Source organism: Acinonyx jubatus, chromosome X (genome assembly GCF_027475565.1).
Source record: "Acinonyx jubatus isolate Ajub_Pintada_27869175 chromosome X, VMU_Ajub_asm_v1.0, whole genome shotgun sequence".
Taxonomy (NCBI): domain Eukaryota; kingdom Metazoa; phylum Chordata; class Mammalia; order Carnivora; family Felidae; genus Acinonyx; species Acinonyx jubatus.
Genome location: NC_069389.1, coordinates 35044153 through 35071945, shown reverse-complemented (window position 1 = coordinate 35071945; position 27793 = coordinate 35044153). Strand labels below are relative to the sequence as shown.

The 27793-nt window shown below is 40.4% G+C and overlaps 1 protein-coding gene and 1 long non-coding RNA gene across 4 annotated transcripts in view; one reads left to right on the top strand and one right to left on the bottom strand.

The window, feature by feature from the left end:
* MED14 (mediator complex subunit 14) overlaps positions 1–24617 on the top strand; it is a 65662-nt gene extending 41045 nt beyond the window's left edge. The window contains exons 17-31 of one of the 3 annotated variants that reach the window (XM_027054127.2): positions 1525–1685; positions 1797–1943; positions 2626–2717; positions 3894–4046; positions 4352–4621; positions 8170–8310; positions 9895–10006; positions 12590–12721; positions 14493–14675; positions 15591–15826; positions 17373–17552; positions 18086–18193; positions 20634–20759; positions 21172–21364; positions 23991–24617. In XM_027054127.2, the coding sequence (XP_026909928.1) occupies positions 1525–1685; positions 1797–1943; positions 2626–2717; positions 3894–4046; positions 4352–4621; positions 8170–8310; positions 9895–10006; positions 12590–12721; positions 14493–14675; positions 15591–15826; positions 17373–17552; positions 18086–18193; positions 20634–20759; positions 21172–21364; positions 23991–24064 (2308 nt within the window). In that variant the 3' untranslated portion in view covers positions 24065–24617. The remainder of the gene's footprint in view (positions 1–1524; positions 1686–1796; positions 1944–2625; positions 2718–3893; positions 4047–4351; positions 4622–8169; positions 8311–9894; positions 10007–12589; positions 12722–14492; positions 14676–15590; positions 15827–17372; positions 17553–18085; positions 18194–20633; positions 20760–21171; positions 21365–23990) is intronic. The other 2 variants (XM_053202248.1, XM_027054128.2) reach the window with 2 other exon arrangements.
* Positions 1–27793, bottom strand: part of LOC113597587 (uncharacterized) — a 58772-nt gene that overhangs the window by 28693 nt on the left and 2286 nt on the right. The window contains exon 2 of the long non-coding RNA XR_003418368.2: positions 15056–15240. This is a non-coding gene — a long non-coding RNA (uncharacterized LOC113597587). The remainder of the gene's footprint in view (positions 1–15055; positions 15241–27793) is intronic.

Below are 27793 nucleotides of genomic sequence, written 5' to 3'. Positions count from 1 at the left end.
TGAGAGGCATATGTAACGTATGCAGTTACTATATATAGTTACCCCTAGCAACACTGGACAAAATCTTTCTGGTAATGAGTGGTAAAGGTATGTAGTATGAAAGAATAACTTTTGAAAACATTAAAAAAAACTGTACACTTAAGAGGAGCTGTGGTGGAATTTATAAGTCAATGAGAAAATTTTAGTACTATGTGAATTCTGTTTTTGTGTAAACTGTGTAGCTGTTCTCTCTCCTACAAATTTTGTTTTTTATCGTATGCAATCTCTGTCCCTCTTTTGCTGTCATAAATTGTTTATCCTGGGCAAGTGGTTCTCAGTGCAAGGGTGATTTTGCCCTCCAGTGGACATTTGGCAATGTTTGGAGGTATTTTTTGTTATTATTAACTGAGAAGAGGGGGTGGGAGTTACTACTGGCATCTGGTAGGCAGAGGCCAAGGCTACACAACAAAAAATTATCCAGCCTAAAATGTCAGTATTGCCGAGGTTGAGAACCCTGTTCTAGGTGTTTCTGAATAAGAGGCCTGAATCAAGATTCCGTATTTCCAATTGTTTTTTGACTTAGATATAGATAATCTTTATACCAAGTCTGAGAATTAATCTACCTTCCCTATGAGTTAAAGTATAATGTGTAATTAAAAAATCTGTTATCTCATTGTTTCATCTGTGACTGAAAAACCAGTGAAAATGTCCACAAAGTAGCAAGAAGAAAACGGGTAGGTAGGTATTTTAGTAGGTAGGTATTTTACGACACCAAAACTGATACATTCCTCTTCTATATGAGATATATGTAAGTAACAATATGTTAGATGAGTTGAGACATGCAAAGCTCCATCCCATGAGTGTTCCCTCTACAGAAGAGGAGAGGAGGGGGCAGATCATGAACCTGGCGTTTCGTCTTGGCAGTCAGCGAGCGAGACTTGGTTTTACTGCAGAGGGGAACTAACAAATACGAATACCGACCGTATCAGCTGCCATGAGCACTTTACATATGTTGTGTCATGTTTTAAGATCAGTGACCCACAAGGTAATTATTTATCTCCATTTTGTAGTCAGGGAAACAAATTCAGAGAGGTTAAATGTGGCTGAGTCAGAAGTAGAATGCAGGTCTATGACTCCAAAGCCCACATTGTTTCCACTGTATCATTCTGCCCTCGAAGAGGGGTTTTACGAGTGTTTTGTTCTCCTTAGGGTTTCCTTGAGGATGTTCTAGGTAGATTTCATAGAAAGCCAACATCCTTGATTTTCACTCTGAAGAATCGTGGTGTTTCTATTAACGAGATTAAGGATGAAGACAAACACTGTTAAAACACTCAGACACACACTTTGTTCAGCCAAGAGGTCCTAATCCATGTTGGCGTGAATGGAGACGGGTTAAATGCTGTGTATTGCCGTGAATTGCTATGGATCACTTCCTTCTTTTGCAGAAGGTGCCTAGTAGTGGAGTTTGAACTGCCTGTTGTGTAGATTGTGCTTTTGTCTTTCTGTGATGCCAAGTACACTTCATGTGCTATCTTTCGCCGCCAGAATTCCTCCCTGTAAGGGTGTGAATGAGGAAACCCAAAAGGCTCTGGACCGCTCTCTCCTTGATTGCACTTTCCGATTGCAAGGTAGAAATAACCGCACGTGGGTGGCAGAGCTAGTGTTTGCAAATTGCCCACTTAATGGCACTTCTACCAGGGAGCAAGGTGAGATGCTTCACACATTTTGTCTTTGCATATTTCTTTTTTTTTTTCATATTGATAGCTATTAATCCTCTTTTCTTTTTTCTTTTCTTTTCTTTTTTTTTAATCCTGTAGGGCCATCCCGGCATGTTTATCTGACATATGAAAACCTGCTGTCCGAACCAGTTGGTGGTAGAAAAGTTGTTGAAATGTTCCTTAATGACTGGAATAGCATTGCACGATTATATGAGTGTGTGTTGGAATTTGCACGTTCTCTACCAGGTACGTGCGATAATCTTTTGTCGGGGGGAAGCCCCCCCTTCCTTTTTTTAACTGAAGAAGTATAAGATGCACATCATAAAAAAAAAATTCTTTTTTTTCAGGAGAATATCTAATGAAAAAATAAGTTTCCCTTTTACCTCAGGCTTTTATTTCCTTCCCCCAGTTTCTGAGTTCTCGACTCAGTTTCTTAGGTATCCAGAAATCGTTACTCCTAGGTATACCGCATTATAGTAATAGGTAGTATTTAGTGAGAGTTTACTACATGCCATATGATGTAATAAACAGTTTGCTTGTGTTGACCCATTTAATCCTTGCAGTCACCCTGTGAGGTAGGTCATTTATTACTCGTCATTTCACGAATGAAGGAAACAAGTCACAGAGACTGAGAAGCTTGCTGAAGGTCGCATAGCTAGTGAAGGGTAGAGCTGCAAGTGGAGCTTCCTGACCATTGTGTTGTACACTGCCTCAGTATCTCTCTGCCCTGCCCTGCCCCCCTTGTTTCCAAATGGAAATGGAAGCCCACCATCCATGCCGTTGCTTTCCTTGTTTTATTTTCAATTCTTCTGTAACGAAATCACATATTTAGAGCTCTCAGCCTGTCTAGGCATATGATACTGCCACCATGTGTGTTTTAAAGTTTTGCGAGTTATCTTAATCTCCCTTTTGCTTCTTCTCTCTCTAGACATACCTGCGCATCTAAATATTTTCTCGGAAGTTCGTGTTTATAATTATCGAAAACTTATCTTGTGTTATGGAACCACCAAGGGAAGCTCAGTAAGTCTGTGAATTTATTAAAACTGAAGTTCCTCTCCTAAATCTTCTAAAATTTTTTTTTCATGTTTATTCATTTTTGAGAGAGCAGGGGAGGGGCAGACAGAGAGAGAGAGAGAGAGAGAGAGAGAGAGAGAGAGAGACATAGAATCCGAAGCCGGCTCCAGGTTCTGAGCTGTCAGCACAGAGCCTGACGCGGGGCTAGAACCCACAAACCGTGAGATCATGACCTGAGCCGAAGTCAGATGCTTAACCGACTGAGCCACCCAGGCGCCCCATCTCCTAAATCTTCTAAAAAGCAAGAATTCCAAAACTATGAAAACTACCTTGAAATAATTGAGGACTCAAATAAATATTGGGGATAAAAATGATAAACTTTAAGTACTTTGGTGATATTTAATATATTATAATGTTTAACTCTTTAAAATCAAAAGCAAAAATTATGCCCTCTTTGATGGGGTATATAATCTTGATGAGTTTTGGACAAGGTAATGTACTTTTGGTGTTTGTATTTGTTTTCTTCATGGATTTCAAATCTGGTTAGCAGCAGGATCACTTTAATGAAAGATTATGAATGGTTTTGAACAATACAGTATGTCTCTGCTTTTGGTCACATGACTATCAACATTATTTGGTCCTGTCTCAGTCTTGAAGGTATTCCCTGTAATCTCTTATTTCCTTATTTTCTTCCCACCCCATATGTAAAGTCCTAGAAATTTCGCATAAAAATTCAGCCAGCTGGCTTCTTTCAGGACTCTTCTAAATCAAGTAATATCAGAAATTCCTTGAGTGTTTTAAAATCTATTAACTGAAGGCATCTGTGTTGGAGGTGGCTTCCTTTCCCTTTACAACAGTGCTCACCCAGAGGGTGACTTTTCTTCAGTCCTAGATAAGAAACACCCCATGATGGTTTTTAAATAAAATTTAATCCAAATTGTCTTTTTAGCACCTTCTCTTTCTGTTTTATTTAGTGGAAGTGGGCTAATACTTAGTCTGCAAATGTACTGGCCCATAGTACCAGTACATCTGGAGTTCACAGAGTCCAGCCTTCTGGCTGGCTTTCCAAAAAGACCTCATGTAGATCTTTGGCGTTTTGCCTTACTGTTGAAACATTGTTTTTTCTTCTGCTGGAATCTGTTACTTTCTCAGTTTCTGAAACCTGTAATCTCTTTGATTTAGATTAGTATCCAGTGGAATTCCATACATCAGAAATTTCACATCTCTTTGGGAACTGTTGGTCCAAACTCAGGTTGCAGTAACTGTCACAATACCATTCTCCATCAGCTTCAAGAAATGTTCAACAAAACACCGAATGTGGTTCAGTTATTACAGGTAATTAAGTTTACTTTCTGTGTGAAAATAAGAGTCAGTGTCAGGGTCTCATGTAAGACCCCTCAAAAAATCGTGTGGTCTTGTCTTCAGTGACAAGGATGTGTATTTTTGTCTTTTATATATTTCATTCTTCTTGGGGAATTTTCTTTTCATTCAAAGTAGATGCAGTGATATAGTTTGCATTCTCTTCAAGGGAACGTTGTATGGAACGTGCCAGAAAGACATTGTCTCACTTATGACCATAAGAGATTCTGAGGCTTTAGCATTTGTATGGAAACTGGTTGCTCTCATTGTGTTTCTTTTAGGTACTCTTTGATACTCAGGCTCCGTTAAATGCCATCAACAAACTCCCCACTGTGCCAATGTTGGGCTTGACCCAGAGAACCAATACTGCTTACCAGTGCTTCTCCATCCTGCCACAGTCGTCCACCCACATCAGACTGGCCTTCAGGAACATGTATTGCATTGATATTTACTGCCGGAGCCGAGGCGTGGTGGCAATACGGGATGGTGCCTATAGTCTTTTTGACAATAGCAAGTTAGTTGAAGGTTTTTATCCTGCACCTGGACTAAAGGTAACCGACTTCGGTATTATAGCATGAGTAAACATAGACATCGCTAAAACAGTTGCTTTGAGGGGGAAATAATGGGGAAAAGCAACAAATTCCTGCTTAAAGTTAATAAGCAGCTGTGTTAGTTCGTCATCTCTGCAACTTCATTCTGAAGGAGCAGGAAGTTCTCATGTGCCTATGTGTATGAGATGATAAATTCTCCTTTCCTTGTAATGAGTAAGGTGGAGGGTAGTGCAGAGAGTCCCGTTTGCTAGTTGGAACTTCAAGGAACTTCAGCAATGTCTTTATCCTTGATTATTGAGAAGGTTTGATTCATCAGTTCAACCATGAGGGTTTTTTTGTTTGTTTGTTTTCAATGTAGGATCCTGGGCCACGATATCTGCAGATTCTGGTATAATAGCTCAATTGTATGTGCTTCTAGTTTAGAGTCAGATGGTTCCAAATGCCTTGTTTTGAAAATTAGTCCCTTGCAACCCACTCTTGCCATTTTCCTGTTCTGTTTTCAGCTCTTATATGAGGATTCTCTTGGTATTTACATCCCTGTCCCTAAATGAAATGCTTACATTGCTGTTCGTGGACTTCTTGGTTGAGGGTGTTATCTGATTCTCACAATGGAAGATGAGGATTTAATTCTTTTTTAATTTGTATATGCTCCTTCTTCCTTCCAGGCTGCTCCCAGTATACCTTCTTTCTTTCCTCCTATCCTTGCAATATGGCTAGGCAGCAATTTTGATTAGATAATTTTTCAGTGTTGTCATTATTATAAATATGTAAACACTGTCCACCAAGCTTACTATGATTACTTTTCCTTTCTTGTTCAACATTTTATTTTCCTGGGAATTATTAATTTGCTTTTTTTTTTTTCTTAGCTTTCTCTGTACTTACCACTAACTCAACCTTAGAGTCTCTCCCATGTATGTAACTTTCCCCTCTGCGCATTCATATATCAGCTACCTCACTGGTTTCATCTTGAAGAAATCTCTTCTATAATCCTCTGACCTCCAATCTGGAATGGTAGTGCTCCAGACCTGTTGCACAGTTTTGATTCAGGAATCTGTAGAGGGATAGTGAAGAGGGAGAGAGAGTCCTTTACTTCTCTCTTGTGTTGCATGCCTTGTGGCTTTGCACCGCAGGTCTTTTTCTTGGTTTACTCCATTGTTTTCGTAGAAAACCTCCTACATAGTTTCCTGGGAGAAGGTACGTGGGAGGTTAATTTGAGACCTTGTGTGCCTAAAAACATCTTTAGTTTACCCTCATCTGATTGAGAGAATGGCTAAGTGTACAATTTGAGATTATAATCATTTTCTGTGAGAATTTTGAAGACATTGCTCCATTGTCTTCTAACTTCCGTTGTGACCACTGAAGTATTTAATCTCATTCCAGTTCTTGAACCTTATGTAATTAAGTGGGCTCTTTCACTCTGGAAACCCACATCCTTTTGCTCTGGGAGTTGCCTTGTATGATTTCTCAATTCTTCTTTGTTTTCTCTGTTAGCTCTTTCTGGAACCCCTACTATTCTGATTGGTATCCTGGACTTTTCCTCTAGTTTTCTTATTTTCCCTGTGTTTGTCTCTTTATTTTTGGGAGATTTCCTCATGTTTTCTTCCAAGCTTTCTATTTTTGATAATTTTTTTTGTGATCTTTTAAAAAATTCCCAGGAGTTCTCTATTGTTTCTAAATAGTCATTAAATGTTCATTTTATGATACCTTGTTGTAAATGGCTATCTTATCTTCTTGTACCTCTTTTCTTCCTACATACTTTCCATTTCATCCACCTTGCTTTTTTGTTGTTCTGATCTCTTTCATATTGGTGATTCTTAACTCACTGCTCGTATTTATTTGTTTATTTAAATGTTTATTTTTGAGAGAGTGCACGCATGCGCAAGCAAGGGAGGGGCAGAGGGAAAGAGAGAATCCCAAGCAGGCTCTGTGCTGTTAGTGCAGAGCCCGACACAAGGCTCTATCACACGAACAATGAGATCATGACCTGAGCCAAAATCGAGTCAGATGTTTAACTGAATGAGCCAGCCAGGTGCCCCCTTGCTGTTCTTATTTAAAGGTAAGACTTGCTGACTGTGGTTTTCACTGCAGGATCACCTGCTTGGGCCATTTCTTTGGCTAACTCCCAGTGTCAGTAGATTTAGGTCTTTCTGTTGGGCCGGTCGGTGGGAGTGCCAGGGGAGGAGTATTCAAGTCTCTGCATAGATGGGATGCATCTGGCCCCCAGTTTCTGGCAAGTCAAATAAGAGAAGGAGAATACTATTTTCAACATTCAGTATGTAAGCTTTAATCTTCATTGTTTTTTTAAAGTAATCTCCACCCCCAGCGTGGGGCTCAAACTCACGACTCTGAGATCAAGAGTCACATGCTCTTCCGAGTGAGCCCACCAGACCCCCCGTTGTCTTCATGTTTAATATGGCGCTCCTCTCAATTGGCGCCGGAACCCCCCTAGTCAGAGATTCTCCACCCGAGTGGTAGAGGTCAGCCTCACCCAGTGAGCCTGACAGAGGTTCTGGGAGGCTTTCCATGTCGCCTAAAAAGACTTTCGGGCAGTCCTATTTTTAGTCTCACTTTTCATCCCCCCTTCCAGAGGTGTCTAGTGCTGCCGGTTCCTACATGTCTTGGGGATCTGGACAGAAATAGCTTTGCTTCTTGGCTTTCCCCACTGCTCGCTTTAGGCTACAACTTCCTCACATCAGATAGTTCAGTTACCACTCAGCCATCTGCTCTGCAGCCTCCAGAATTCATGGCTATTTTTCTCTTCTCTCGTTCTGTCTTTGTGACTTACTGCTTGAAAAAAAGTTTTAGGACTTTCAGTGGGTTACTCGGAAAAGATAAAATGTGCATTGTCAATCCATCATCTTTTATTAGATATCAGACAGCATACTTTGAAAAGCTTTCTAGTGATCCTGATAAGCTTTTGATCTATGTTTTTGAAGATTGGGAAGGTGGAGCGTATTAAAAGGAAGAGAATGCTTGAGATGCAAAGTCTGGTCGCCTTGCTGAAATTTTGATGAAATACACCATAAAACAAGATTGTCCCACTCTTGGTGGTTCAAGATTTCAGTCGCGTTAAGATAAAAAGAGGAAAGATGGCTTGGTTTCTGTATTCAGTTTTCTTCTGTCATATTTTCTAGCTCAGAAGGTAGAGAACTCTTACCAAATAGGACATTTCACAAAGTCACTGAAGTGATTTATATGGCCAACATACAACTTTTCTCTTTTTTCCTGTGTTTCTGATTCAGAAGTTAACAAGAAAATACTTGGACCTGGTGTGGGGAGGTACCAGGGTATACTTCTTTCTTCAACTTTGTACTTGCACCATACTTCTTGAGAGGACTTTTAACTTAGATGTTATTTCCTCACTTTCCCCGCCTTCCTTCAAAATTATCAATATGTCTTCCAGTTTGTCCTGGAAGTGGCCACGTATCAAACTTACCTTTCAGAGTTGGGCATGGTGTATTTGTTTGTGTTAAAATAATCTAAATGATTAAACATATCTTACTAAAGGTAGGTAAAATAATCTGAATTCTACCTGTTTATATCCATAGACATTCCTGAATATGTTTGTTGACAGCAATCAGGATGCTCGAAGAAGGTCTGTAAACGAAGATGATAATCCCCCTTCTCCCATAGGGGGAGATATGATGGATTCTTTAATCTCACAGCTCCAGCCACCACCCCAGCAACAGGTGATGTCTAGCTGAAATTACAAATGGTATCACCTTTGCCTAACTTCACGGCTTCTACGGGTGTCTGGGCTTCTCTGTTGAAAGGCAAGGAGGTCCTTGGTGGGCCCAAGATGTCCAGGACGTCCATATGAAAAAATAGAGACAGAGGGAGAGGAAGAAGCTTCTAGTAATGGCAAGTGAATTAGTACCAGAACTAGCTCTAACCTCAGACTTAAAATGCTGTGAGGTGATCACCCATGTGATCACAAAGAGGATGATATCCAGCTGGCCACTAAGCACAGAAAGGGTGTTCCACATCGTTTGGCATCACAGAAATACAGCTTGAAAGCACAGTGAGAGAATACTCCACACCCACAAAAATGGCTTGGAGGAGAAAACTGACAATTCTTGCCAACATTAGGTATTAGCAGTGACGGAAACTCACTTACTAGTAGAGGGTGCATAAAATGGTACAGCTCCCTTGTAGTGGTGTTTAGAAGTGCTCCAGGGTGTTAAATGTGAACATTACGCTTACCTCTGACTTAACAATTCTACTCTTAGGGGTATGAGCAACAGAAATGCCCCAGAAAACACAAGAATATCCATATCAGCCTGATTTATCTAAAACTTGTAAGCTACCCAAATATCAAACAGCAGAATGAGTGAATAAGTTGGGGTATACTAATGCAATGGGATACTTTACGGAAATAAAAAAACAAACTTCCTGCTGCATGCAACAGCATGACGAATTTTGCCGACATAATGTTGAACAGAAGAAGCCAGACACTAATAAGTACATTCAGTATTGATGTAAAATGTGAAAAGAGGCAAAATCAAGCTTGAGTGACAGAGGTCAGAATAGTGCCTACCTTTGGGAAGGTGCTAAAGACATGGGAGGTGTATGAGGGAGGCCTCCGGGGCACTGGGAGCGTTCTTCAGTGTCTTGATCCATGTGGCAGTTACAGTTGTAAAAATCCATCAGACCGTGCATTTGTTAGGATGTGTGTACTTGACTATATGTGATTTGTAACTCAAATAAAAAACCGGATTAGGAAGAATTACGTCGTCCTAGGCTTTTCTTTGCTGGAGATGAAGGTAAAGGTGAGTAGAGATAGGCTGAACTACCATGTTTCACTGCCTTTAAATCTCCACCAAATGGGAGTTGCACTGTTTTTTATGATCTGCCAGAAACAACACTGCCAGTTTCGCTATGCCATGCCATGAATTGAAAGACACACCCTGATTTCAGAGATGTGAAAACGTGGAGGGGAAGAAAATCTTAGAATCGGTGAAATGGTAGATCACTGATACAAATAAATCAGTGATATGGTAGATAAGATGAGCAAAAAACATTTTGAGGGATGTAAGCAAGGGCATTACAAGGTCAGGAGTGAGATTCTTGCTGTGTTTTAAACATTTCGAAAGTCAGAGAGTTATTAAATTTCTGAATTATTGTGTATTTTGCACATTTTCATATCATGTTTCCTGTTTTGTAACCAGTGAAATGTGTAAATGTTAACACTTGAGCTGTAGGCTGTGTGCTGTATGTACTATATAATCTACTTGGGTGGCCGTTTGACCAACGTTTACTTGTTTTCTTTTCAGCCATTTCCCAAGCAGCCAGGGTCATCAGGCGCTTATCCTCTTACTTCGCCCCCTACATCTTACCACAGCACAGTTAATCAGTCTCCCTCTATGATGCACACACAGTCTCCAGGTAAGGTGTTACCTGTGCTCTTGTCATGTTCAACTTTCACATCCAGAATACGCACACGCACGCACCACACACGTAGCCTTGACTTCAGAAACAACTCCTTATCTCTGGCTAAATATTGGCCATTTGTTCCTTATGGCAGGATTGTGAAATCTGTGTTCACGATTCAGGTTTGAATTAAGTGGAGATATTGTCACCCAGAGCCAGGCTCACGGCACAGCTCCAAGAAGTGCTAATCACAATATGATCTATGTCAGAGGCCAACAAACGAAGGCCCTGGGCCAAGTCCTGCCCGTCACCTGTTTTTGTAGTTTTGTCGGAACCCAGCTACACCCATTCGTGCAGTGTCGAGGCTGCTTTCCTGCTGTGCTGGAACCCCTCACAGAAAAAGTTGGCCAAGCCCTGGTATGTGAGACGTGCCCCTCAGAGGGAGGCACAGCCTGCTCGTCCAATCAAAATGGCTCTGTTGGCAGCCCCATGAAGTGCGCTGTGAAATTGTTTGAGGATGCCGAATTTTTACTTGTAACTGAACGATCTGTTAGTGTTGCTTGAGTTCTTGCCCTGTGCCAGTGCTGTGTGGTGCTGGGGATTCAGCAGTGAGCCAGACACCGGCCCCACTCTCCAGCTCATCATCCAGCATGGAAGATAGGTATCACATTTCTTGGGTAGATGATCCCTTACGTGCTCATCAGAGGTGCTGGGACTACAGATGAGGATTTGGAAGTTACTGTCCTGTCGTCTAAGGTCACCGAAGGCTGAGTTCGGTGGGTGAGCGCAGACCCTGACGAGTACTGGCAGCTGCTTCCCAGGAGCAGGAGCCTGAGAAGATGCTGCCAGGGAGCAAGGAGAAAAACAGGAGACATGAGCATAGAACCCAAGGGGGAGTGTGTTTCTAGGAGATGAGTGAGGTTTTATATAAAAGGAAGTAGAAATAATTTTGAAGTAATTCTAGAAGCAGACAGGTATATAGAATTTGCTGTGTGCCAGGCCATGTTCTAAGCACTTCATCCATTTAATCCCCACAGCAAACCCACAGCTAACTATCTAAGTATGACACTTAAAGGTTAGTCGAGTTGATGAACATATTTACTGAATGTAAGGCACTACATTACGTGTAGAACATAAAAAATATGAAATTCTCTCACGCAGTAGAGAATTTAAAACCTGCTGGTACGGAGGATAGTTATGGTAATGTAGCAAGTATTTCAGTGTTGAATTTATTTATAGTTTTGGTAGCATGGTTCCCCCTTTCCTGATCCTCAGTTGAAACTAGTCCTGTGGTAAATCCCATCTTTAAGCTTCTGGCTCTCAGTTTTTTAATATCTGCCATCTAGACCTCTTCCCTGAACTCAAGTCCTGTATCTCCCAGCTGTCTAGTCAGCATGTCCTTGTAGATGTCTAGACAGTGGCTGAGACTTGAACTCCTAACACCCGCCCCTGCCCCCACCCTATCTCCGGAAATGGCAGCCCCTTCCTTCCCGCCGCTTGGCCAGAGCTGTTAGAGTCGTGCCCGACCCCTCTTCCTCGCGCACCCACTTGAGCAGTTACCGGTCACTGTCCGCTCTGTACTCAGAATTTATCCAGACTCTAACCGCTTTTCACTTCCTCAGCCTCCGCCCTCGCCCAAGCCATTAACCGTCTTTCACTCGGATTATTAATGTGGCCTCTAACTGGTTTCCCTGCCCTTGCCCTACAGTCTTATTTTCCACACAACGCCTAGAGTGATCCTTTGGAAACAGAAGCTAGTTTATGACTCCTTTGCTCCAAACTTTGCAGTGGTTTCCTGTCTCATTCAGGGTAAACCCTGTGTCCTTAGAGTGGGCCTACAAGCCCCCGTGTGATCTGGGGACACCCCCCACAGCCACCTCTCTGTCCTCATCTCCTCCCACTGACCCTGTGCACCCACTGATCAGCCACACTGGCCTCCTCCCTGGTATTTATGCTCCTGCCTCTGGGGCCTCTGTACTAGCTCTTCTTTTTGCCTGGAATACCTTATCCCCTGGGTATCTTCATGCCTTACCCTTCAGTTTCTTTGTGACAAGGCCCACATGCTCTCAGAGCGGTCTTCTCGGGTTGCTTTATATCAACAATAGCACCCACCTCCGCCACTACACGAAATTGCCCCCTTTCCTTGCCCTGTTTTTCTCCATAGTTCTTATCACTGACATATATTGGTTTGTCTTTCTCATTTTACTAGAATATAAGCTCCGTGAGGGCAGGAATTTTTGTCTCTTGTGAACTGCTGCATCCCCAGTGCCTACAACAGTGCTTGGCGTGAAATTGACATTCATGCCCACGTGCTGAATGAATGAGTGAATAAAAAAAAGTACACTGGATATTTTTGTAGAACTCAGTCAATATAAGGGCTAGAATTTGGGCCCCAGGGAATTGATCTCTCCCTCTCTCTCTCTGTCTCTCTGTCTCTCTCTCGTTCGATAACAAAATCATTCCAGATTTTCTTTATGCTATTTATGGGAGCTTTACTACTTATTTCTTTAGTCTGTTGAGAGAGTCTTAACTTGAGGTCCTCGGCCAGGACATAATATGTGTCCTGCAAGATCATCTATAATTATTTTCCTTCATTAGGGAATCTGCATGCCGCCAGCTCCCCCAGTGGGGCTTTGAGAGCCCCTTCACCAGCGTCATTTGTTCCAACTCCTCCCCCATCCTCGCATGGAATCTCAATAGGACCAGGGGCCAGTTTTGCTAGTCCACATGGTGAGTCTGTACATGGAAATCGCGATAGCATAAGAATTTGACGTGAAAGTCGTTGTTTTGTTAAATAAATTATTTTCGTATTGCAAAAGTAGCACTCTGTTTATTGGGGAAATCGCAAAAGAATGAATTTGTCCTAATCCCACCACGCAGAGACCTACCAGTTGGCCTCTCTGCTCTCAACCCTCTGTCTCTCTCTCCCTCGCCCTGCCTTGCTCTTCCCGTCACGCACCCCCTGCTTGCCTGCCTGCTTGCATCTCTGTTGCCCTCCACCTGTCTGCTTGTCTCTCCCCTCAGACACCTCCCCCGATAGTTGGGACTGTACCATATGTATTGAGACTTGGATTTTCTAACTTTTTAACTAAAAATAATCTATTTTGAATTGGTTCACATAAAGAAGAGGTAGCCAGTGAAGGGTTTCTATGCCACCAACCACCTAGTTCCTCTTCCCAGAGGCATTTAGTGTTATTAATTTTTCATGTGTTCTTGCAGAGGTGTTTTATGCGTACAGAAGCAGATACCTGTAAGTGTACTCTCCCCTTCTCTTTTACACTCATGACAACACACTTCAGTGCCTTACTTTTTTCATTTATTTTATTCTAATGCCATGCCAAATCACACCATGAAGAACTTTCCCAGTTAATTACAGCTATGTAGCATCTGTGGTTTTACTCTCTACTGTTAATATTTGTAGGAACATTTCTGTCAGTAAAAACTCTATATCGTCATACTAAATGACTTCATAGTATTCCCTTGTCTCGGCATACTGTAATGTAACTGTCCTCCTATCATATGTTTAGAATGTTTCCTTTTTTTTTTTTGTTTTTTTTTTTTTTACAACTAAAAATGGTATCATCTCTGCTCACCTAATTATTTCCTTAGGTTAGTTACTAGAAGTGGAATTGCTGTTTCAAAGGGTTTGAGAAATTCTAAAGCTTTTGAAGCATATTGCAAATTGCTCACCTGAAAGGCTATGTCAATTTCCTCTAGCATCAAACAAGAGTATCTATTTTCCTGCATCGTTGCCAACACAGGGTATTAATGATTTTCAAAAATCTAAGTCATTTTGATAGGTGAAAGTTTCTTGGATTATTAATGAAATTGAACCTTCCCCCTGCCCCCCATGGATCTTTGGTATTTCTCATTTTATGCCCTGCCTATATATTCTTGTGTTTTTTTCTGAACTATTTATAAGACTTGAAATTGAGACCGTCTACTCTCCTCTGATACATGGTAAAAGTGTTTTCTCAGTTTGTCGTTTGGTTACGGAGGGGTGTATATATAATATGTTAACGGTATCTGCAGGATGAAATTTAAATATCAAATTGTTCAGGAAGTTGCTGCTTTCAAAACTTGATTCTTGGTTCATTTCTCAGTGTAGCCTTTAGTAAATAAAACAAAATTTTCCTGTCCTCAGCGTTGAGTAGAATGAAAATGTAATTTGTCAGTGTTACTTGAAAAGTAGATTTCTGCCCTTAAATGAGCTTTGAGATTTTTTTGCTCAACATTTTCAAACATGTTTGCAAACAGGCTTTGAAAATAGTAGGTTGCTACACAATGTCCATGTTGAAGCTTGGGAGAAGGTAAATTTTATCCTGCCTCGGTCTGTATTTTTCTAATTTTGTATCACATTAAGAAGCATCATACTTCAGTGAAAGAGCAAAAGAAAAAATAAAGCAGTCACCTTGTAAAGTGTCGAGTGTTTCAGTGCTGTCAAGTACTTTTCAGTTATTAAAATACAGGTTTTGAAAACCATCTGTTTACTTGTTTACAGGAACCCTGGACCCTAGTTCTCCATACACTATGGTGTCACCAAGTGGAAGAGCCGGGAACTGGCCAGGGTCTCCTCAAGTGTCTGGCCCCTCACCAGCAACGCGCATGCCTGGAATGTCACCAGCCAACCCATCACTACATTCTCCGGTTCCAGATGCTTCTCATTCCCCTCGAGCTGGAACAAGTGAGTGTCATCACCATTTTTGTGTTCATTTTTAGTCTAACCTCCAAATGACCTATTTTTTTTCCATCCTCACATTTGAAAGCCATGACCTACTTGTTAAATGGGGATACTTAAAACTTAAACTTTTATCCACTTAGTAAATTGGTTAACAATAGTTTGCAAAGTTAAGCAAAACGTAAGAAAGAAATGTCTCCTCCAGAAATCTTGTGAGGTTGACCCCCTTTGTTCTGTTACTAACTTAGCTACTAGACCTTAAAAGACACCTAAAGTTAACTGATAAGGTTATGCAAGTTAACACAGAAGAGAAAAATTGTACACATACGTTAGTTAGCTTTGCCATGTAACACTTCATGACTTAAAACAATCTTGTATTAACTCACCATTGTGTAGCTTGGTGATTTTGGGCTAAGCCAAGCTGGGCAAGTTTTCCAGACTCTGTTTTGCTCACTCATGCTTCTGTGGTCAGCTCCTGGGTTGGCTGGGGCCTGACTGGCTTCAAGTGGTCCCAGTTGGTGTGGCTTCCTCTGTTCCATGTGGTCTCATACTCGAACACAGGCTTGTTGACCTGATGGGTGGACAGGGTTTCAGAAACGTGAGTGGAACCCTAGGTTTGTTGCTGGCACCATGTCCCTTCTACCACATTCTGTAAGTGAGCAAGTCACAGGGCCAGCCCAGATTCCAGGTAAAGTAGACTCCATCCCTTGAAAGACTTGCTACAAAGCCACTTTGCAATGGACCTAGCTATGGGGAGAATAAGTCTGACCATTTTGCTAACAGGAAGCTAATATGATTGTTATAGCACAAGGAGTAATGAACAGTATGGGTTGCTTTAGAACATCAAAGATTTATAATAAAAGTGAAACAGAACGAGACAGTGTGATTTGTAAATGAAATGACATGTTTTCCTTCCCACAGGTTCCCAGACTTTGCCAACAAACATGCCTCCACCTCGTAAACTACCTCAGCGCTCCTGGGCAGCCTCCATACCTACCATTCTCACTCACAGTGCCTTGAACATTTTACTGCTGCCCTCTCCAACACCAGGCCTTGTGCCTGGCCTGGCAGGTAGTTACCTTTGTTCTCCACTCGAGAGATTCCTTGGATCTGTCATCATGAGACGACACCTTCAAAGAATTATTCAACAAGAAACGGTACGGGTACCTAGTGAACTCAAAAGTGGTGATTGTCGAAGGCAGGTGCTAAGCTGCCCCACAGAACAGGATCTGAATGAAATTGATATTCCTTCACCTCCTTTAACTAGCTTGTTTAGAACTATGTTTTTCACCCTGCTCTGGTGTTAAAAATGCACTCCACTATTTTATTTTCCATTCTTACATTAACATATTCCTGCATTTTATGTTTGCTCTGCTGTGGCTAACATGGATCTGGAGATAGGTCCCACAAGGTCCCTATAATGTCATAGGACAAACGTATCCAAGATCTGGCTCTGGAGAGACTAGCATACAAGTGACTATTTGCCCTCTGGAATTGGCTTCTCCACTGAAATAAAATTACTTATGATCACAAGGTGGAAAACTTTTTCAATACATGGGCGATTGAATTGAGGTAAAATTTTTATAGAAAAAACTTCTGTCCTGTGGTGATAACCTTTATGAGATAGTTCAGGGTTGATGGCACCGGTTCTGGAGCCCGGCCACTTGGGTTTGTACACAGGCCATGCCACGTGCTAGTACAAGCTTAGGCAAATCTCTTCCCCTTTTTGATAAGAGTAGATAGTGGTATTTACCTACCTCATAACAATTGTGGAAATTTGAGGTATTTCATAGAAAGCCCTTAGCATAATGTCTTAGTGTTTTTCAGTACATTTTAGTTACTGGTAACTGTTGATGTATGTATGTTTTAATGAAGTAGAATGGTGAGTGTTTAAAATATCTACTCCATGGATGGCACCAAGGTAATTTGCAACCTTTATATTCAGATGTTTTGAAAAATCGAGGTTTTAATGTAAGTTGAATAAATTAGTATTTTAAAAAATGACTATTATGAGATCTGTAATCTACCCTACCTCTGCCACTTACGAGCCGTGTAAGCTTTCAGCTCTTTGAACTTCATTTTGCTCATCTGCATAATCAATATATTAAGCTAGAGCAGAGGTCAATAAACTACTGGCCCAGGGGCCAAGTCCTATCCACCACCTGTTTTTGTAAATAAAAGTTTTACTGGAACACAGTCCCACCCATTAATTTACATGCTGTCTGTAAATTCAGCTGTAATAGCATCATTGAGTGGTTGCAACGGAGACCATATAGCCGAAGATAATTATTCTCCATTACTTCACAGAAAAAATTGCCAACCCCTGGGCCAGTGTAAGGTCCCAGTCCAGATCTAACATTGCATCCCTTTGGAATTATTTAACATGTTCTTTTGACCCTCATATTTCTATAATATTGGTCCATCCACAGATCTAACTACTGAGTTCAGGCTCAAGTTTGTTGTTATTTTACAAAACTATTCCATAGGTTGTGTTCTGTTCTTCCATCAAGGACACATCATGTACATTTTTTTCTTGAGGATGTTAGCAGCTGGTGGTGCTCACTGCCTAGATATTTTTGTTTGGGAACAGGTATCAACTTAGCTGTTTTCCCTTTGAAACCATTTTCTCAGCAGCATTTTCATTTTCTCTTGTCTTACATGCTGTCTCACATGCTCACTTGATGCACCCTTCATGTTTTGCAGCTGCAGCTGATAAACTCCAACGAACCTGGAGTGATCATGTTTAAAACTGATGCGCTGAAATGCAGAGTAGCCCTTAGTCCCAAAACCAACCAAACACTTCAGCTAAAAGTGACACCTGAAAATGCAGGACAGTGGAAACCTGATGAACTTCAAGTTTTAGAGAAATTCTTTGAAACAAGAGTATGTGTTTATTAACGCGTAATTTTAATACAGGCATACCTCGTTTTATTGCACTTTACCTCATTGCGTTCCGTAGATAGTATATTTTTTACAAATTGAAGATGTGTGGCAACCCTGCACTGAGCAAGTCTGTTGGGGCCATTTTCCCAACAGCATTTGGTCACTTCAAGTCTCTTTGTCACATTTTGGTAATTCTCGCAATATTTCGGACTTCTTCATTTTTGTTATGGTGATCAGTGATTATGACTCATGGCAAGTTTAGACGATGCTTAGCATGTTTTAGCAGTAAAGTATTTTTTAATTAAGATATGTACCCTGTTTAGACATAATACCATTGCACACTTACACTATGGTGTAAACATAACTTTTATATGGTCTGGGAAACCAGAAGATTTGTTCAACTCGCTTCATTGCGATACTTGCTTTATTGCAGTCTGGAACTGAACTCCCATCTCTAAGGTCTGCCTGTATAATCAACAAAAGAGAAGAGTTGACGTAGAATGCAGAGTAACCTGCTTTCTTTATCCCTATAGGTTGCAGGACCGCCATTTAAAGCCAATACTTTAATAGCCTTCACCAAGCTGTTAGGAGCTCCTACACACATCCTCAGGGACTGTGTGCATATTATGAAGCTAGAGCTGGTAAGTTACAGAGAAATACACACTTTTATGTTTAGCAAGATCTGTCTGAAGGGGTTGGAGTTAGTGGGAGCAATGTTTATTGGTTTTCCCCCTTTTTATGTACTCTGCTTTTCTCTTAAACTCTTCTTAATTTTTAACTTGAATTGTATTTTATCTTTGAGTAAGTAATACAGTCTTCCTGTATCTTTTGAATTTAGATCAAGATGATACAGTGGAAATTTTCCCATCTATCCCTGTCCAGCCATCCAGTCTCCCTCCGCACAGGCAACCCGAGTTGTACCTCTTGTAAAAAGCAAATACATTTGGGGCGCCTGGGTGGCTCAGTCGGTTAAGTGTCCAACTTCAGCTCTCAAGTCATGATTTCATGGCTTTTGAGTTTGAGCCCCGCGTCAGGCTCTGGGCTGACAGCTCAGAGCCTTGGAGCCTGCCTCGGATTCTGTGTCTCCCTCTCTCTCTGTCCCTTCCCTGCTCATGCTCTCTCTCTTGCTCTCAAAAAATAAACATCACAAAAAAAAATTTTTAAAGCAAATATATTTAAGGGTGCCTGGGTGGCTCAGTCGGTTAACCGTCCAACTTCAGCTCAGGTCATGATCTCGCAGTTTGTGCGTTCAAGCCCCGCATCGGGCTCTGTGCTGACAGCTCAGAGCCTGGAGCCTGCTTCGGATTCTGTGTCCTCCTCTCTCTCTCTGCCTCTCCCCTCCTTGCACTCTGTCTCTCTCACTCTCAAAAATAAATAAAAAGATTTAAAAAAAAATTTAAAGCAAATGTTTTTTTTTTTTTAATTTTTTTTTTCAACATTTATTTTTTTTTTTTTTGGGACAGAGAGAGACAGAGCATGAACGGGGGAGGGGCAGAGAGAGAGGGAGACACAGAATCGGAAACAGGCTCCAGGCTCTGAGCCATCAGCCCAGAGCCCGACGCGGGGCTCGAACTCACGGACCATGAGATCGTGACCTGGCTGAAGTCGGACGCTTAACCGACTGCGCCACCCAGGCGCCCCAAAGCAAATGTATTTAATACACTCTTCCTGCTCCTGGATACTGAGATGGTGCTCCCGTGGCTTCTTTTAATATTTCTTTTAATACTGTTATAGATTAATTTTTTTAATTACTTATTTAAATTTTTGTTCCATTTAAAATCTATCTTAGTGTTGGGGCACCTGGGTGACTCAGTCAGTTAAGCATCTGACTTTGGCTCAGGTCATGATCTCACAGTTCATGGGTTTGAGCCCTGTGTCGGGCTCTGTGCTGACAGCTCAGAGCCTGGAGCCTGCAGCCTGCTTCACATTCTGTGTCTTCCTCTCTCTCTGCCCATTCCCCACTCACTCTCTGTCTTTGTCTCTGTGTCTCTCTCTCTCTCTCTCAAAAATAAATAAACATTAAAAAAACTTTTTAATAAAATAAAATATATCTTACCGTCAAATGTGAGGTGTGAATCTAGCTTTTTCTGATGCCCCCAATTGCCCTAATATCATTTATTAAAAAAAAAAAAACAAAAAACTGTCTTCTCTGGGGAGACTAATTCCACTTGTCTCCTGTGAAAGTGTATCATATAGATGAAATTCAGATGGCGGCTGATTATATTTTTCCAAGCTTACAACACTTTCATTCAGATGTTTCTAGTATTGCTTTGGTTAATTCCAAATACCTCACTCCTTTTTCCAGTTGGTGTTTTACTGTTAATATTGGGATAGCGGTGTTCCTTTGCTAATAGTCTCAACATTTGCTTCTGTTCTTTCTGATAGCCTATAGGAAACATTTATGTCAAAAAGGATGCCCTTTTGTGTTTTTAAAGGAATAAGTATTCATGTAGCTAAAAAAGACACCACTGAATACAATTTAAAATTATTAATACAGTTTGACAGTTTGACTAGTTTGTTTTAGGAAAGGGGTTGGAAATGAGACTGGGAAGTCTAGGTTGGCACCAGCTAAGAAGGGCCTTGAATGCCGGGTCTCGGTCCTGGGAGGGGAAGGGAACAGCATGTGTCATTGTGTGTCACTGATCATTTGTGAGCTTGATGAGAACCGTGCTCTAGGACATTTGCCTGGCAGTAGTGGGAGGAGGAACTGGGAGAGGCAGCCACCAGAAGGGACCATTAGGGGCTACAGGAGAAGTCACGAACCCTGGAACTTGTTGGGTGGCATCAGTGAAAATAGAGAGGCGGGAACAGATGTCAGAGCCACCAAGGAAGCAGAACCCACAGGCCTCAGGAATTAATGGAGTGGGAGGGAAGGAAAGTGGAACACATCCCAGAAATCTGGAGTTGACTTTTATTTAGTAACTTTATGGATGCGTTTTCTTTGAAATAATACAGGCTGCTATCATCTTTATGTCCTGTTAATAATGGAGTATAAGATAAAATGCTAACCTTTCAGATTCCTGTACTAGAGTATAATTTTAAATGTTCATATGACTTGATCATGATTTCTTTTCAAAACAGTTTCCTGACCAGGCAACACAGCTAAAATGGAACGTTCAGTTTTGCCTGACCATTCCTCCCAGTGCACCACCGATCGCGCCTCCTGGGACGCCCGCTGTGGTGCTGAAATCCAAAATGCTTTTTTTTGTAAGTACCATCCAGCGTGTGTGTGTGTGTGTGTGTGTGTGTGTGTGTGTGTGTACACGCACGCGCAGAGCCCCTAGGCAAAAGCCGTGCGAGGATAGTAGAACAACTTCGGGATAACTGCCGGATTACCCTTCGCTGCCAAACATAGGCTCAGATTCCTTAATTGTCAGTTTAGACTTGACATAATCCTGGTTCCTTTAGTAAGAACAGAAATTTACTGAACCAGATAATTGTGTGGCACCGTTGTATCTTAAGCGTAATACTCGGTTGTCACTTTTCTTGTCCTACTTCATTTTCTTTTGCCTTAGGTAACTTAATCTGATAGAGTGCATGATAGTACCCTTGATACATTTAGGCAAATGTTTTTTCTCACTACGTTTTTATTCTCTTTGTATGTGTTGTGTGTCTTCAGCTTCAACTAACTCAGAAAACATCAGTCCCTCCCCAAGAGCCTGTTAGTATTATAGTTCCAATCATTTATGACATGGCCTCAGGCACCACCCAACAGGCAGACATTCCCAGACAGCAGAACTCTTCTGTTGCTGCGCCCATGATGGTCAGCAACATTCTGAAGAGGTTTGCAGAGATGAACCCACCGCGACAAGGTACATGACCGGTACATGCTATTGTATTGCATATATGTTTTAAGAGTTCTTTTGAGAGATTCCTCCTCCTCCCCCCACCCCACCTCCTTCCCCACCCCACCCCCAATCCTAGTACTAGAGCGCTGATTGCTGTGGCCCTCTTAACGTCTGCCTGTCGCTTTCTTCCTTTCTCACTGGTTCTTCATTTTTGTCCATGTCTCTGCTGCCTGGACTTCATTTTCGTTAGTGATTTACTATCGGGACTGACCCAGCTGCTAATGCCAGAAGCTTGTGTTCATAGCACACATTGCCACAGAGCCCTAGGTTAGGATGATAGACTTTTCATGGCCGTGAATTCCTGCCCTACTACCATCGATAACCTGCCACTCTGTACATCACCAGTTGAAATGCATGTCGGTTTCTCATACTTCATGGTTCAGTCATGAATAGAATATTATCATTCAAAGTTCTGTATCTTCTAAATGTTTTGTGAAGAATAAAAGCTGATACAAATGGCATCACTGCTTTTTGGGCTTCTTATATAAGTGTCAGGTGGGTGCAAGTGAACCTTTTCACCAAGTGCACAAGGAAGCTCTCAAACAACATTTTCAAGGAAACCTGAATGTTTCTGGCAGATAAACAAGGTCCCTTCGATACCATAGTAGCCTACACTTAACACACACCTCCTGGCAGTGCTAAATTTTTGGTTACAACACATAAAAGCTCAGCAAAGAGAACGTTTCTTCCATTTTCCTTGTTTCTGATTTTCAGGAAATTAAATTTACATTTAAATTTGCTTATATCTAATATTAAGGAAGTCCTGTGTAGCTTTCTGTTCAGAATAGTATGATAACAGAATTATGTTTTTAAATGAGGGAAAGTTGTTCTCTGAAACATTTTTAGGTACCACAGTGTCAAAATTTTACTAGAGACAGGAATCATGGGAGAAATTCTTTTTGTAGCCATTTATTTCTCCATATTGTATACATTGGCAAGTTTTCACTCAAGCATAGTTTATAAGGAATGAACTGGGCAGTAGAGAAGGGTATGCTTCTTTTGTTGTAATACTTCTTCCACTTCTTACAATTTTCTGCTTTCATCCTTTGACTTATCTCTTCTTTCAGCTAAAAATAGGTCCTTAAAAATCAAAGTTTAAAGCTAAAAGAATTTTCAAAGTAGCAGTCCAGTAGAACTTTGATGATGACGCCATTCCTTCACCAGCAGATGATTATCATTATTATGTCTTGTGGAATTTACAATTAAGAAGAAAGAATGTTTTGATCCTATTGGGATCAAACAAGTTTTTCTACCTACCAATAATGAAAATGTGTTTTTAAAAAGGAAAAAGAAGGATATAACTTTTCCTTTTATTTGAGAAATTGTTGGGATGTTTTGGGAGTGTTTTTCTTTCTTTCTTTTTTTTTTTTCTTTTCTTTTTTTAATTTCTACCTTAGACGGGGCAAACTTTGGGTTTCATTTTCTTTCTGTACCAGTTGGAAAGAAGCGTGCAGTAACTTGCACAGGGTCACTGCACATCCCACCCTTGGCCAAAAGGCCATTCATTATTCAATTGGGGTCCCTGGTTCTCTCACTTGTAGCCACTGTAGCACCAGGCCATGCTCCAGGACAGGGAGCCAGCTTTTGGTTTATATTATTTACAGCTGGTTTCAGTTGATTATGTCTAAATATATGTCATGTTCACAAGAAGTAAGAGGCAGGGTCTTTGGTTTCTTTCAGCAAAGGGGAAATCGAAAGGATGAATGATTAGCCTCCCCTCCACCCGCAAGCAAGTCTTGGTTTTGGATTGTTGGTGTGCCATACTTCAGTGCCCCCCCCCCCCTCCGAACCCATTACTTCTCCCCTCCCAGTGAAGTGCTTTTACGAAAAATCACTTTTTTTCCCATTGAATTTAATGTTGAACTCCAGAAGTTATCATTTCCGTTAATTTTGAGAAAACTCCAATATATGTCATAGAACTGCACTGTCCAATATAATTGTCACTACTGGCCACATGTAGCTTTTTAAATTTAAGCTGATTAAAATGAAATAAAATTTAAAATTCAGTTCCTCAGTCACACTAGCCATAGTGCACATCTAGAATACTTCCATTAGTGCAGAAAGTTCTACTGGACAGTGCTATCGTTAGACATTTTTATCTGGTCTTTGAAGCGACATTAGAAGGACATCGTAGATGTTGTAGCTGATACACAAATATGAACTAGATCTTTGCATTAGCTTCAAAATGCATAAACAAACTGTCCGCAGCCTCGAAACCCAACTTTAAAGGCTTATCCAATGCTCCAGTGTTTCTATGGAGAAACTCTAGGCCTATCTTACTACGTTCACACCTAACTGGGACTTACCCAAAATTTCCCCATGAGGAAAACAAAACCCTAACCAAGTATCATTTGATACTTAACACGAAAGCTTAATCCCCTATAATCTGTGCAGTTAAAATTTAGTCTTTTATTTTGACCCTTAAAGTTCTTTCTGATTTTAGACTTTTAGATTTAATTTAATTTGATTAAATTTAAATTAAATTTAATTTAATCTGATTTTTAGATTTAATTATCCCTACCCCCACCGGTGTGTTGACATCATCTTTCCTGTATTGCGAATAGCTAATGACCATTTTTCTCTGTTGCAGGTGAATGCACAATATTTGCAGCTGTTCGTGATTTAATGGCTAATCTTACACTGCCCCCTGGTGGGCGTCCATAGACACTATTGTTTTTAAACCAGGAAGGCTGACAAATGAGACAAAACAGCAAAAAAAAAAAAAAAAAAAAAAAATCTGAATTTAGCCTTCAGTTTAAAAAGAAAAAGGACTTTTTTGACTTTTAGAGATAAATATTCTAAACTGGCAAAAATTTTCAGGGTGCACTTCTTTCATCAAAAAGACCATCAATCTTTTGTATAGTGAACTTGTATAGTGTGTTTAAATGGGACACATTTCAAACTAGGTAAAACATCAGTGTCCGCTTGCCAGTAATAGATTTAATATTCTGTTTTATACTATAAAGTTATGGAAATGCCAAACTTGTTTATTTAATTGTTTTCTTATGTTTTGGGTGTAATAGTCCTTCTTTTGGTTTTTGTTTTTTAAGGCAGGTCTGTCTTTTTTGAATACTGTAAAACTGTGATAAACTTTATATTGAAGCTGTATTTTACTATGCCCGCTTTGAATCCTTACATGAAAATGTTCTGGGAGTTGTTATAAACACATCCCAAAGCAGCAATATTTAATAAAACTAGGTTTAAAAAAAAAACAAAACAGTGACACTCACTTGTGTGTATATCAGCTCTATAGACTTCTCAGGGCCTCCCTTCATCTTTCACCTGGTGGGGCCAGTAGTTAATTTCTAATGCTACATGTCTGGAATTTTACCAAAAACATCCGCTTCTTTGTTTCAAGGTTAATTTATTTTCTTCAAACATTCCTAACTTGACCCATGGTGAACATTTTGCACCTTAGTTGTCTTTTAGTGTAGGATTTGGGTAAAAAAGAAGGAACCAGTCTTTGAGAAGAGACAGTGAGTAGTTCATATTGATCAAGGATCCCAAATTACTGCAGTCATTCTCATCCATTGAAGATACGGGAACTTTTTTCTGTTAGGCAAATTTAGCTGACAGGATGCTTCTGCATACAGCATTTAATAGGAAACACAGAACTTGGATGTCCTACCCTTGCATGAAATTTCTGTGACATTTCTTTATCTTGCTTATTAACCTCTCCCCCTTGCCTCCCCCACCAAAATTGGGGTTATTCTACACAATCCCAACTTAATTCATTGTCACCAAAATGGTACAATGTTTTGCTTGGAAGAAACCTGGCACAGTCCCCCCACTTTGAAGAATCCAAGATCCAGTGCCCATCCAGGGTCACATGGACTTTCTGGTGCTGACACATCTCAGCAGAGTTTCCTTTTGGAGCACTGTGCTCTCTCCCAGTCAGGGACCTTTTTAAGCTTCAAAGAATGTGATCAGAAGCAAAGGTCTTCTGGTGACTTAAATGTTATTTGGGAAAGTTTTTTTATATGATAATACTGCACTGAATTATCTGGTCACTGTAATATTGGCCCTCCAGTAAATTTTAGATGTTCTAATTCCCCTTTAAGTTGATTCGAGCTTCTATTAATTATCAACTACCAAATTCTAGTTTCAAACATCTCACTGCAGTTATATCTGTTCTCAACTTTGCTTGATTCTCCATTCACTTCTGGTCAGAACTGAGGCCTTCTTTGCCTTTCTTCTGTGTCTTATTTCTACCTTTATCCCCTCCTTCTTGCCAAGCTCTGTGCTATTCAGGAGCAGGTGACTGAACTTTATCCTTCCTTTAACCTTTATCCTTCAGTTTCCAGTTCTCCTTATAATGGGAATCCCATCAGTTTGGCAATCTACGATGTCTTTATCAAGGGTCAGCACTTTCCTATTTGGAGCTGAGTCCTTTCTTTCATGTAGAAATCTACATGTATGTACAAGAAATGTATTTTTATCTGCAGGACAATATTGTCTCAAATTTTACAAGTAGAGTAAGCTTTTCAGGTATCCTCCCTTTTAAGTGGTTTCAAGACATTAATTGTATTTTTAAACATGATGCATTCAGCGGACACTTTTTTTCCTGATTATAACTCATCTCCGAATGCCTTGTGCAAATCAAAAGATAGGATTCAGTGAGCAGAATTTGCTTTTGCTGCTTAAGAGTAAACCCATGATATGAATTTTGATATGCTTGGGACTTGGAATCGGTATATACTTTATTAAAGCTTTGAAAATACTAGCATTCAAATCTTAGGTTCCATGACAAACCATGTCCTTTGCCTCTTTTGTTACCCAGGTTCAATCAAAGGGACTGGATGCCTATAGTGATTTTTTTTTTTTTTTTTCTGATAGGTGGTTTGGGTCTTAACTTGAAGGTGTTTTCAATGTGATTTTAGTAATTTTGGTAATAAATTTATACAAGTTTCAGAGAACTACCAACTCTCTCTAGTTAATTTTCACGGGGATATTTTGGATAATAGTCTGGTTTAGTATTAGCTTGATCTCAAAAGAAGAAATTGGTCCTGATTTGCCACCTTCTTTTTTTCATTTGTGGAAATGATGTTTTGGAATGTACAGAAATACTTTCAGAATTAGGAAGAAAGCGAAAAATTCAACAGAACATATCAAGTTATTAGTAACAGGGGCTGAACCTTAATGTTTGAAAGTTTACCCTCAGCTACTGCAAGCAGAAACTAAAATATACATGATAATGAATGTAAATACCACTAATAATGGTGTTGCAGTTAATACAGTAACTCGTTCAGCCACAGGATACTAACAGTCTGTTAGTCATTCTTTGGACCATGATTAATTTGATAACTTCAAGAAGTATAATTTTGCTTTAATTTGGAATCTAGTTTCTACATAAAAAGTTCCTTTCTTTCATGATTTTTCCCCTCCAAGTACTACCTGTTATATTTTACTTTAGTATTTATTATCCAAGTGTTCTTTTTTTTTTTAATGTTTATTTTTGGGAGAGAGCATGAACCAGGGAGGGACAGAGAGAGAGGGAGACAGAGGATCCAAAGTGGGCTCCACGCTGACAAGCAGAGAGCCCGATGTTAGGCTCAAACTCATGAACTGTGAAATCATGACCTGAGCCAAAGTCAGACACTTAACCAACTGAGCCACCCAGGCGTGCCCCCCTGCCAGGTGTTCTTGATCTAAAATCAGTATACAGAAAATTTTAAGAACTTACCAGAAACTTAAGGGAAAGGGAAAATGTTCATGTGTGTTTCACTATTTCTTGTGGAATTTTCTCTTTCATTTCGTTTGATGGGAGTGGGCAGTATGTCTAAGGGAATGATTTGAAGTTTACTTTGGATGGATTTAGTATCGAGGTTATTAAGAGAAAATAAGAGGCCAGACAGCATTGTGCTATCATATCTCACAATCTTCTTTAAGTCGCCTCCACTTCCAAGTGGCCAAGTGATTTATTCAAATGCCTTGCCCAGGAATATGACATTGATGGAAAGGCACATTTAGATCAATATAAAATAAGAGCTAATATTCACTGAGAGCTACTATTGTCAGGCACTGGCCTAAGTATTTCAGTGTGTGTTTAATCCTCTCATCAACTCAGTAGGATATGTATTAATATCCTCCTTTTACAGACGAGTAAACTGAGGCCCAGAGAAATGAAGTTTCAAATTTGCTGAGATAAAATTAAGTTTGCTTAAGATCAAACAGCTAAAAGGGGGCAGTTTGAGTCCAGAGCTAGCATTCCTACACACTGTGCCACTTTGCTTTTAACCATGAAGTCGGGAAAGTTTTGTGTAGGCTCTTCCGCCAGAGCCTTTGACTCCACACAATTTTAACACTTTTCCAAGCTCAAGAAGCTCACTAAAAAGCAACTAAAACTGAAAGGACCTCTTGTCACATAGGGTTGACAGTCCATTACCTTCTGAC